Genomic DNA, 13,230 nt, shown 5'->3' on the forward strand with positions numbered 1-13,230 from the left:
TTATCTTTTTTTATAAATTTATATACAACCTAGAAATTGAATTATATCTGATTTTTTGATAATATTCTATTCATACACTGTGTAAAATATAATATATTATTAAAAATATTTGTAAGTCGATTTAATAATAATGTATCATGATATAAAACTTGAAATAATACAGAATGTTGTTTGTTTGAATAGTAAATGATGAGCCAACCATAATTTAATTAACATCATTAAAAATAAATGTCACGAACTTAACTTGTATGGTATAAAAAAAAAATTTCAAAGGTCATTTATAAGATTATAATTTAATTCTTCCGCTTGACTCCGTACATTGCATTTATAGCTCTACCAATAACCAACTGCCTTATTTCATTCGTTCCAGCTCCTATTTCATATAATTTCGCATCTCTAAGCAGTCTACCAGTGGGATAATCGTTGATATATCCATTTCCACCTTATTATTTGTATTTCGGATATTGTAATTATCAAATTGGTCGAGAATAAAATAATTTTAATCATGAATCTCCAGAACCCCGAATAAGGCGTAAAATGGCATTATTTTAAAATTTTGTGCTAAGCTTTAAAAAATTACAAAGGGATTAAAAATAAAATCCGGGCGAAATCCAATTTTGTAAAATAAATTTAATTATATCAATTATACCTCATTCACAGTTAGCACGAATTCGCAGCTAAGGATACAAAAATACAGCATGTTTTGTATACTTCGCCACGAATTCACGCTAAATGGAAAATCATAGAAGAAATAGATCATTTAATATTCATTTGCTTCTCATATTTCCAATTTAAAATAACAAATTCCTGCCTTTTAAAATTAAGGCCAGGCTTGAAAATAAAATTGTAATCGATAAAACTTTGGTCTCTGTAGTACAACGTTTTAATATACGATAAGATAGCTGTTAAATATCTAATTTTCAAAAATCGTTCTTTATCTAGATATTTAATTTAAGGTGTTCTATTTTTAGTGTATTTCTAATAATAAGAAACGAGTTACCCAGGCATTGAATAGCTTCTAAGGCGATTTGAGTGGCCCTTTTCGAAGTTAAATAAATTGCGGCAGTACAATCCTTTAATAATTATATTTATAATAGGAATATACTTAATCACCCCCCATAAACAGAATTATATTTAATGAGCATACTTAAAAATATTTTTTAAAACTATATCAGGCTAAAGAAATTGTATACAACAAACTCTTATTCCTGTTTATTAATTTAATTAAATGATAAATAATCGTTTTCAATAGAAGTTTTAATAAGAAAATATAAGTTAAAATGATAATACCATAGGGACACATTTACCCTGGTCACAATTCGCAGCAACGTTGTAAACATAAGACCTAGATGAAACCAATTCAACATACATATTTGCTATTTTTGATTGCATCAACTGTTATTTATTGAAATACAAATTAAAAATAAACGAAGGATCATTGTAAAAATTTCTTTGCAAAAGTTTAACAACGAAAGAATATATAACTTTCTTACATTTAATATATCTTATGGAGGTCAATATAATTGCATATTAATAGAAGTTAAATGACATAATTATAAAAGATTATATATAGGAAACAGTTTTATAATAAAGAATCTATTTTTTTGACTATAAAAGCATAGTAAGTACAAAACGCTTTGATTCCATAGAGCAATGAAAGATATACGGATTTAAATATGAAGCAACAAATTCTATAAATTTAGGTCAATTATGTTCCAGTTAATCGATTGGTTAATGCTAATAATGCAATTATTCGCTTCGTACAGGCCTATTTACTATTTATATAACTTATGTTAGTTTTATTTTTATTCATTAGATAATCTATTTTAGAACTAACACTTATGTTTATCTCTTTAACTATATCCTAGGATAATGGACGATCTCTGGATTAAATATAATCTAAAAATTAAAAAAAAAGATTGGTTTTTAAATTCAACCAAGACTGGACCAATTTGGTCGACAAAGTAATTGAACTTTGATTCTAAATCAATGTGAATGCAGCCAACAATCTTTTTTTTAAATAAACGGGTTGTGAGGGCGGTCTGAACCAACCTGATTGTCCACTAGATTTGTAAGGTATTTATATAAAATGAGTAAAAGTAGTAGAAGTTAAAGAAAAAAAGGAAAAGATAAACCTAAATTTTTTTAAAAAGAGATACCCATAACACATTTTTAAATTAGCAATGAAATATTCTCAGTGATGTTGAATATTTTTTGTATTTATAACATTTACAAATGAAAAGAAATAATGAGTTTTCTTAGATTGTAAAAAAAAATACGACTATATGAAGTAATTTTAGCAAAAATAAAAGGTTTTTAAATTGCTCCAATCTTTTAAAATTCAAATATATTTTTATTAAAATAAAATCTCTAGCAATTTTAAAGGTTTAGACTTCTATTTCATTTAATTTGTACATTGGACATCTTTTTTCATTTTTGTTTTTTTGTTTGATCAGATCCAGATAAAAAAAAATAGGTTTAAACTTTCTTTAAAATTTAAAAATACATTTATTTAGTCTTATGATTTTTTTTATAAAACCCGACACAAACATAAAAACGTATCTATTTGAAAAAAAAGTTTTAAAATATTTCATTTATATAATTTCATTTACCTGAAATGTGGCTGTAGATGAATCAAAAGCTTGTCTTTGGTGACAGTAGTCAAAAGCTGTATCACAACAAGCTTGCATTATACTACAAAAAGCAAAAGATAGGTTAAAGTTGTAATCTTTAATGGGAACAATTTGATGAGTTATAAACAATGATAATTCAAAAATCTTATATTCCAGTAAATTATAAAAGGTCAAAACGAGCATCCTAACCTCTTTATGCGAATAATTTAAATCTCTTATATAAATATAAATATTTAATTAAACTTATCATATATAAATACTAAATTAAATCTCGTTCTTATTATTAATTTATTCTAAGCCTAGGCCATTTTTTCCCAATCCTTTAAGAAAAGAGTTTAAAAATAATATATTTTTTCCTTCTAGGCAAAGCACATTTAGTATAATTTGTAGCGATTTTAAAGTTGACCTTGTAGAGGGCATAGTGGATGAGAAATGCATCCCAAGGGCGTAATAAAAGACAAGGTTTCGTATAAAACCAATTTTTAAAGGCCAACCCGAATTGTAAACCATAATGTAAATACCAACCTAACTGTGGAGCACAATATAAGGAAATAATAGAACTGTGGTCTGGACCGATTTTAGTTTTGAATGCCCAAAATATTATTATTATAAAATTGAAACATTTCATATAAAAAGAATTATTTTTACTACCCCCACCCCCAAGTTATTTAAAAAATTTAGTTGAATTTTTATTTTTTATAAGTAACAGACCAAAAATTTTAGCCTTTTTAAAAATCCTTTTTATTAGCACCCAATAATTAAAAAAAAAACTATGTATTTAAAAGCACCAAGCACGTGTTCTTAATAGTTTAGTTTTTCCTAGAATCGGAATCGTAAAAATAGGGCTGATCCGATTCGCAAGCTAATTTTTAGAATTAATCGTTCTTTTTTACAATAATTTATTTTATATATATAATTTTTTGATTATATATAAAATATAATATTAAAAGGATTTAAACATTTATTAAATTTAATTGTATCTAAATTCCTTGGAAGTTGAAAATGTTACTCCTAAAGCCATTTATTTGGTAAAAATTAGATTCATTTTTACAGTTTAGAGCCTGAGCTAAGAATAAGAAGGGTTCAGGTTCTAAAAATATGTTAAAAATGCGGTTCTACTTTCGATTCCTAATATTTTAGAGTTATGATTTGGGTTCTTAGAAATGAAACTCGTTCGATAGTTTCAGGTTCAAGAAGTGTTGTTAAACGGCTCGATATTTTGAATCGAGATATTTTAGCCAAAATAATATTAAGCAAAACTTCGAGATTTCGTTAATAGATGTCTAAACCTTTCTCCATCTATGAGCAAAATCTCCAGGCTTGCTTAATATTTTTTATAGCTAAAATTTTGGATTAGCCGTTCTTAATCAAGCCGTTCAACTAGTTTCAAGTTCTGTTAATGAACAAATAAGAATAAATTTAAACATAAAATAAAATGAACCCTCAAATAAATTACATAAAATTTAGAATAATATACATATAAATTCGTCTTACTTTAATTAGAACTGGGTTCTGGAAATTAAAATAGGTTCTGGTTCATATAAAATTTAAGAGTAGTTATGGTTTTAGGTTTTTTGAATTTAATCCGGTCCCGAGAATTCCAGCTGGCTCCAAACTCAAAATATAATTTTTCGCACCCGTTTTCAACGAGAAAAAAATTAATTTGACCCATATGAGTCGCTTAGCTTAAGATGAGGCAAAGGCCTAGCACAATTTAATTTAATCAAGCCTAAAACATTTTCTTTCTGAGCAAGGAAAAAATAAAAAGACCTCCAATGATTACAATTGTTAAAACCACTATTTATTATATTTTTGATAAAAATGCAAACCCCAAGGGTCCCCCGGATAAAACCAATCTTTCATAATCTAAACCAGACATGAGAATACCGGCACCATCATTCTCTTTTCCCAGTAAATTTTCGGCTTGAATTATTTAAAAAAAACTAATATAATAATTTAAAAATTTATCGTAATAATATAATGTCTTATAGTTTACCAAGTTATATTAATATCTAAATAAATTCACATTATTAAAATAAAAGCATTAAAAAATTTAATAAAGATTAAGTATGTATATTAGATTAATTTTTATAATATAAATGATAAAATCATTTTAATAGATTCGCAATAAATGTAAACTTTGGGTTTTAGACAGGGGTTCGAACCAAACCCGAACCCGGAAAAGAAAACCCGGGTTTCGGGGAAAAAAATTTGAACCCGAACAGAACCTGAACTCTTTTAATAAAATATTCAAAACCCCGAACCGAACCCGGGAATTTTACCAGGGTTCAGTGTATTGTTTAAATTATTATAAGATATTTGTATAATTGTAAATACAAATATTAATAATTTACTTGACATTTTATAATATTTTCAAATTTGAAATGTTAATAAATTTTAAACAATTTAATTCATTTAATCCATTTTTAAATTTTTTTAAATTTATTCTCAAAGATTCCTATTGGATTGTTAATAAATATTAAACAATTAAATTCATTTACTACATTTATTTTTAATTTTTAACTTATTCTCAAGATTATTAATTAGAGGAAAATGAAAGTGAACAAGTCAAGGTAAAAATTATTATATTGGATATTGTTAATTTAAAGAAATACGTCTAAATAAATTTTTTTAAATCTATACATGACTATGCTTTGTATTTTTAACTATATTTTGCCTATATATAAAATAAAAAATTTATTTTTTATACGAAATTAAGGTCTAGTTTTTTAATTATGATTTAAATATAGAAAATTTTTTTTATCAATTAAAAATTCTTAATCCCGAGCTGAACCCGGAACCAAATCTGGATTCAAAAATCCTGAACCGAACCCGCCTATTTTTTTAACCTTATAGCGAACCCGAACCGAATCTGCGCAAAAATTTTGCCGGGTTCGCTACTGATTTTAGATATAAAATAAATATGAATAACTTTTATTGGCTTAATTTCAAGTTTTTCTTAAGGGTCTAATATATTCGCTTGGGAAGATTATTCTAATGCACTGTTTTCGATAATTAATTCCAGTTTTAAATTAATTGATTTGAGAGTTTTTAAAATTATTTTCATAAGTCTCGTGTAATATATATTAGAGCCCTACATGGTCGGCAGTAACATAGCCAATGATATATAGTTTCGCCCCATGGCCTGAAAATTATTAATACTATATTTCCTTCCTACTATTACCTTTGTGTTTGATTCAGTATCACATTTATAAAATGAATTTAAGAAATTAGCTGTTTCAAAAAAATCTGGAGGGTGGAAATCATATAAATATTTTGTTATAACGAAAGACGAATTTATTATTTTATTTTGTAATTAAAATCTAATTTGAAAATCATATAAATTTGAAAATTATAATAACTAACTATTTATAAAAATATTTAAGATTACTAAATAAAAATAAATATATATATAAGTATCATAATTTAGTAATGAGTTTGTTCCTAAAAAACAAGTATAATTTTTGAAAGTTTCAAGTTGAAGTTTTTGTTTGAGAAATATAGGATCGCGGTATTCGTTTGTTATTTTATTTTCCGTGATAAAATTTTTAAAAAATGGTATGTTTACTAGGAAATGTTGCCATTAGTTGATATGACTATTGGCTGAAATATAAAATTATTGAGTTTTTAATATTTATTAATTTTTTTGTTTTCCATTGAGGAAGGAAAGGAAGAGACGCAGGTTGAGTCTCAAATAAGGGATTTGCCATTGGACCAAGGAGTGCAAGTTAAACCGTCATGTCTAAGGCCATCCTGTAATGAAAGGTTAGTTGGTTAGAGGATGTTGGGGAATTTTTGCCTTATTAAATGCCATATGGATGATTTTGTTGATTGCTTAACGGAGATGGCGACCTTGACTACGGGTGCAGTTAAGGCGGTGTTAGCATGTACGGGTAAGTTACATTGGTGGCAGCGCGCGTGGTTGTGTAAGTGAGCAAGTCTAAATCCTATAGTAACTCTCAGTTCATTGGTTAAGAGATTATCTAAGGTTTGGCTTGGAAGTGCTTCGAGCTATTCGTGCCCTCCGTATAGCTAGTTGGATTTTAATAATTGTATGTCGTTAATATAAGTAGGATTAAGGCTATTTTGTAGGTTCTTTATTAGGGGTTCAATAATAGTGATATTTCGGTCGGAAATTTAAAGCCCAAAAGTCATTCAAAAATGTGTGTAAGAATAAATCTAAATGAAATATCTAGTAATTTAATGAGTTCCAATCTATAACCAGAGTTGTTACTGAGCGGCGCTCTAGGAGCGCCGTTACACTTTTTCAAAAACATTTGGATCGCTTCTCCTTTTAAAAATAAGGAGAGGGAGCTATCTCCTTTTAGGGCTGGAGTGGAGGAACGCCGCTCCACCTATATTTATTTTTGTTATATAGCATAGATAAAACATTACTAAATTTTTTAATTTATTGCTGAATATTAACACAGGATAAAATTAATATTTTTGAGATAGAAATTTCTTCCCTATAAAGCTTTTTCAAAAATTCGAACCGCTGCTGCAACTGACATTGAACTAGATCTAAACAACCGGGTTTCAGGCGAGAGCGGGCAGTAAAAATCGACGTTGAAGGTCTCCATGATAAATTAGAGATCGGCGGACAACAAGATTTCTGAGCCGACCCTGAAAACGTGTGCAAAATACTTTTACGGGCATGGCCGAAAGTTCGCATAACTTTATTATTTCCTTTATAAAAAATTATTATTTTACGGGTCGGACCGAGTCGGAAAATCTCCATGGTTTAATATGAACAACACCCTTGACCATACATAGGACTTACCCAATTTTATTTAGATAAAACTATATATGTTGTAGCTCAAAACTTTTTAAAATATATTATATTGAACTGAGCAAATATTCAAAAAAAACCTGCAAATTTGGTTATAATTGCGCATATAATTTGGTTTCTTATAATAAAATGGTAAGATTAAATAGAATAGAAAAAATTTAAAAATATCACCATTGCAGTGAATAGGCAAAATAAAGATCGTGCTTAGCTTGATTAAAATATCTCTCCAGGTAAAACGTATTTTTTTTTCCTCTAAATAATGATGTTTAAATCTTCATTTAACTGAGCATTACATTTTTGAAATGAGAAATTTGCAAAAATTATAAAAAATATTAAAACCGGGAATGCAACAATTATCGAATATCAATTCACAAGTATTTGAGCCGCGCATACCAAGTTTGTCTAGTTTGAGACCTTTAGAAAATCCAGGAGTAGTCTAAGGAAAAAGAAGGGAAAAAATATGTAAATTATAATTTTGGGAATAAGAGAAACATACAAGTTACAAATCTATTCTCTGTAAAAGGAACAATCATGTCAATTTTCATATTTAAATAAATTTATAAAACTAATAATTGCTAGTGAGGGTCAACAGTCCTGTCGGGTTTTAACCCTAATCAGATCAGTCTTTTTTAATGATCGTTTCTCGGGGTTTAAGATTCAGTGCTTACACATATTTAAATTATAATTGCTTGTACGATCAATTTAAAAATTAGCATATCCCCAGTCTTTAGGTTCTATCTTGGACTAAAGACCGACAGTGACGCCCACTAGTATTGTTTAAAAATTAGAAGTGCAACAAAAACTCCAGCGCCCCCAAACCATTTTTTAAATTGTGGGTAGGGGTCCTTTTCTTTTTTATAGAGGAGGTTCAAGATTTTTGCAATACGCCTTTGATATGAAATTACCATAAATTTGGCACCTATATATTTATAATTTAAGAGAAGTAATTAAAGAAACTTTTTAAAACCCCATTAAACAACATGATAAATTTAAAAAATAATTGTTAATTTAAAAAAAGGTATTTATTTTTCTAGATTGAAGATTTATTATAAGCACGATAAAGATTAAAAAATGCTAGATGATTTATTATTAATATTAGTTTAAATGTATCGTTTAATAGACGAGTAATACCTTTTCAACTATAAATGTACTTATATTGTTATGTTTAGATTTGTTTGATGACTTCGATTTGGAGTCAGATGTTTTTGCATACACTATAAATATATCTGCATCAGGTCCATTGGTAATCCAAAATTTTGATCCATTCAAAATATAATGATCAGCTAATGGAGCATATTTTTAAAAATAAACAAATATTTAAAACTAACCAAACAGAACATTTTATTTTTGAACTCGGTCGGAAAATTTTTCCCCAGAAAATTGACACCCCCTACCCACCCCCCTTTATGAAATTTGGTCACCAATAAATTTTCCCACCCATTTTTTAAAATATTTTTAGTTTATATTTTTACTTCCAGGGTCAGGTTTATAGGCATGACCTACAGATTTTGATTAAAACTAATAGTTTACAATATTTAGGTGGAAATTCCATCTTTAAATTATTCAAATAGTTATTTTTAATATATTAAGATCTTTTCGTGTTAATCTATCCGCATACATGTATGTAGAGTTGTTAAATGGCTAAGCCGAGTAGACTTAGCCGCGACTCGTATCTAGTTTCTAGTAGAAAAACGATCCCAACTTGAGTCGACTCAATGCGCCGCATTAGTAGGTTCACTTAGTTGGCCCAATTAGTAGCTACCTTCGTTGGCTAGCTTGCTTATGGAAACAATAAGCTTATTTGGAATACCAGAGCATATTGGCACAGACAATGGTACCAATTTCACCAGTAAATTATTTAAAAAATCTTCTCATGACAATAGTATAAAATATATATTAACATCAGCCTACCGCCAGCAATCGAATAGACAGGTGGAGGGTAGTAAGAACATTATAATTAAACATTTAAAAAAATTTGGAGAAAAATAATATAGATGTGGACATAGCGTTTGAATTTTTTTTATTAAATTACAGAAACACACCTAATACCACCACTGGTAACTAATACAATGTGGGACCTAAACCTTTACATAATAATGATAATAAAGTTATAACAATTTCACAAAATACAACTATTAACGTAAGTGAAAATCATGGTATAACGGTATTCGGAGAAAATAGTTGGGAGAAAGGCATAATTAAGAAAAAATAAAATGATCTTTTGTCGAAATTGAAACAAGATACAATATTATAAGATGGCATTTAGATCATATTAAAAACGATTAGATGATACTGTTTTGTGCAACATCAACAACGATTAGGATGACTCCTCTACTAAAAAAAGAAGATGAGAGGCAGTAATAAGTATATGAGGGTACATAAACCGGTAAGAATAAAATATATGCCAATACAGTTCAAAGAATATATCAGCAAAACATACAAAGACATTCAATATAGATAATATGTTATAAATAGTATATATTTTATATCTTATGAAACGCGTGTAATATAAAATAAATTTAACATTCATATAAAACGCATGTAATATAAAATAAAAATTTAATCATACTTAAATATTAAAATTCATGAAAATAAGTTTTCAGTTCACATTTATCATAGAATATTAAATGGAAATACAATATGGTGAGGATAATGGTAATGGATAATAATAACTATATGAAATCAAGAATGAATAGATAAGATGGATGTGGCCAACACGGCAACTCAACTAACGATATCTGGCTAATAATATTACAAGCCAAAACAACTGATGATGAAGACGACAATCTATATCAAACCGAATCCAAAACCACCAATAACAATGATGACAATCGAAACAAACATGATATCTGCAAGCTTGCACCTCAAAATAATTAAAGGAGAGAATGTTAGATATACATTCCACAACACATTTTATTTTATTCCTTTATTAATTAATTTTATTTTATCAAGATTCAAATTTTAACTTTAATCTTTTATTTTATCAACCTTATAATAAGTTAAGCTTTTGGTATATTTTGAAAATGGGTTTTATATTCAATTTTGTATTTTTTTCATTTTCTTATAGTTTTATAATAGATATTACTATTCTATTTTTTGATTATTCTCTTTTGGAGTAATCGAAAGTATTCTTCTAACGTAAAGTAAATTTTTATTTTAAGCCTTACGATTAAGAAATAAATATGTGTTTTATATATATTATATATTTTTTATGTTATTAACATTTTTTAAACTTATTTGGATGTTCAATATCGGGCCACCTTGTACAACACATTTCAGGTAGATGTCTTGACTGAAGATAGATCTATTCTCATTCATTTTATAAATCGATTAAATAATTATTATCAAAATAAACATCGTTCCCTATTTTGATTGCAGCCATTGTGAGCTTTTTTTGATGTCACTTAGCTAAAATCATTTATGACTTTCGTTGAAGATTGAAAAAAAAAGAAAGAAGTTGAATAGTTTTCATCCAATCCCAGATATCAGATTTGATAAAACAGGGCATGGCCATCAGCGGCTAGTAGACACAGATTCAAGTACTGCAAAAATGGTTATTCAAGATTTGAATGTATAAAATGTAAAATATCTTTATGTTTAAATAAAAATCGCAATTGTTTTATTTCTTATCATTCAAAATAAATTGTATATTTTTTTTACATATGAATATCCCAATGATGACAATTGGTAACATTTCATAATTCTATATATATACACTTTTTTAAATAAAAAACGTTAAAATGTGTTATTTGTGTCTTGTTTAACTCAGTTTTAGAAAAAGAAAATTTTTTGTTCGCAGGAAATATTTCGGGCGTGAAAGGGTTAATAATTTAGTAGTGAAAGAGGGGGAGCTAGCTCCTTCTCTTTTAAGAATTCATACCTATTTATATATATCAGAAACTTGCAAGCCTACCCAGAACTGGTTAAAAATATAAAATAATAGCTGGAACAAGTTTAAAAATAAAATACAAACCTAGACCAAGTCAAAAAAAATTTAAATTCAAGCTGAGCTATTTTTTACAAATAAATCTAAATTAATCAATAATCAGTGGGGAAACATATAATTTAGTGCTTAATATAATTTTCTATTCATATTAATTTAACTTTGAAATATAAATACAGCCAAAATTATTTAAAATAACAAAATTTTAAAAATTCTGACAAGTCATAAAATTAAAAAAATCTGGACTGTGACTAAAAGATATTTTTTAAATCCAGTCTGGGCCTATAAATATATTTTTTTAATCTACTGCTAAAATTTTGATTTCTGCAAGTCCATAATATATATAATATAAAAAGAATGAAATAGTAATTTTGATATTTTTTTTAAATAACACTGATATTGGCCAAGTGATGTTTAGGGATTATAAAAAGAACACCAACGTGCACATCCTAGTTTATATTTTATAATAAATTCCCACCTCTCCATTGAAATATGGTTATACTTATATCACAAACACAAATATATTGAATGTTAAATCTATTACTTTGTTAAAAATTTTTATCATAATAAAACACTATAAAATTAAAAATACAATTTCATAATTGTGTTCCCAATAAGGAACCACATTTTAAAAAATCTAGGCACAAAAATCTGGGTTTTACAAACAAGGCTAAAGAATTTTTATATATGTGTCAAAAAATTCAGATAGAAATTTTTACATATAATTATGGTTCCTTTTTAAGAACACAATTAAGATATTGTATTTTTAATTTTATAGTGTTTTAAAAATAATTGAATGTAAAATTATGGTTTAATTTTTGATATTAATCTCAGAATTTATACCCTTTTTAAAAGCTGTAGTTATCATTGCAAATACATCAGAGCCAGAACCGGATTCACTCATAGCTAAAGCCCCAATATGATCACCAGATATCAACTAGATTTTAAATGTATAGACAAAAATAGAAAAAGTCAATTTAAAAAGGTTTTAAATTATAATATATTTTAATAATAATTTTTGCTGAAAAAGTTTTGTCTTTATATATATAAATAAAAATATCTGTTTAAAATGAAGATAATTTTTGAAAATAAAGTATTAAACCTGTGGTAAAAAACGCTTTTTTTGTTCTTCTGTACCATTTCTAACTATTTGATTGACTGTTAAATTAGAATGAGCTCCATAACTTAATGCTAATGAGCCACTAGCCCTTGATAGTTCTTCCATGGCTATACAATGTTCCATATAACCCATACCCGAGCCTCCATACTGGGCTTTAAAATATTATATTATATTTAAAAAAAAACAATATAATTACAAGGAGCAGTTATTCCTAAAAGGCCTAAGTTTCCAAGTTTTTTCCAAAATTTCTACAAAATTTATCATTAATAATATTGATAGATCAAATACTTTAATATCCTTAAGGTCGTTACATTTATCAATAATATAGGCTTGAGGGGCCAACTCCTTTTGAGCAAAATCAAATACTGTTTTTCGCAGCTTTAATAATTTAAAATTGAGATTAACAGTTTTTTTTACCTGTTTTTGGTCATCAGATAAATTATAGAGTCTGTCATCTATAGGAAAATGTGATAGATATAAAACACTCCGGGTATAACAATTATATTTTAATGGTAATAAAACATGTTTCAAAATATTTTTCATTTTAGTCAGCTGTAATTCATGAATAAATGGGTTAAAAAACCGTAGAGTGCCAAAATATATTCATTGATATAAAATATTTTAGGATTTTTTTGATTTTTTGCGTTTTTCTGATAAAAATATAACGATTAAAAAAATATATACATTTTTAAAAAAGCATTTTATATTCTTACAAATTTTGTTTTTTAAATTTAAAATGTATACA

At 26.9% G+C, this 13,230-nt stretch overlaps 1 protein-coding gene across 1 annotated transcript; it reads right to left on the reverse strand.

Annotated features, from left to right (window-relative positions):
* Positions 1-101: 101 nt before the first annotated feature.
* On the reverse strand, positions 102-12,854 carry LOC135923144 (isovaleryl-CoA dehydrogenase, mitochondrial-like). Its single transcript, XM_065457733.1, has 11 exons — positions 12,774-12,854; positions 12,682-12,733; positions 12,468-12,637; positions 12,209-12,302; positions 8,554-8,705; positions 7,762-7,858; positions 4,463-4,556; positions 2,613-2,694; positions 1,291-1,395; positions 1,001-1,073; positions 102-442 (listed from the first exon to the last, which is right to left on the reverse strand). The coding sequence occupies exons 3-11, from the start codon at positions 12,615-12,617 to the stop codon at positions 294-296; spliced, it is 996 nt and encodes a 331-aa protein (XP_065313805.1). The 5' UTR covers positions 12,618-12,637; positions 12,682-12,733; positions 12,774-12,854; the 3' UTR covers positions 102-293.
* Between the last annotated feature and the right edge of the window lie 376 nt (positions 12,855-13,230).

Source organism: Gordionus sp. m RMFG-2023, chromosome 2 (genome assembly GCF_954871325.1).
Source record: "Gordionus sp. m RMFG-2023 chromosome 2, tfGorSpeb1-WG-v2, whole genome shotgun sequence".
Classification (NCBI taxonomy): Eukaryota; Metazoa; Nematomorpha; class Gordioida; order Chordodea; family Parachordodidae; genus Gordionus; species Gordionus sp. m RMFG-2023.

Coding starts and splice junctions, on each gene's coding strand:
- LOC135923144 (XM_065457733.1), bottom strand. CDS start 12,617: ATGGGTTATATGGAACATTGTATAGCCATGGAAGAACTATCAAGGGCT. Junction 1,396..2,612: donor CATCTACAGCCACATTTCAG/GTAAATGAAATT, acceptor AATAAATAACAG/TTGATGCAATCAAAAATAGC. Junction 443..1,000: donor AGAAGCTATTCAATGCCTGG/GTAACTCGTTTC, acceptor ACAAATAATAAG/GTGGAAATGGATATATCAAC.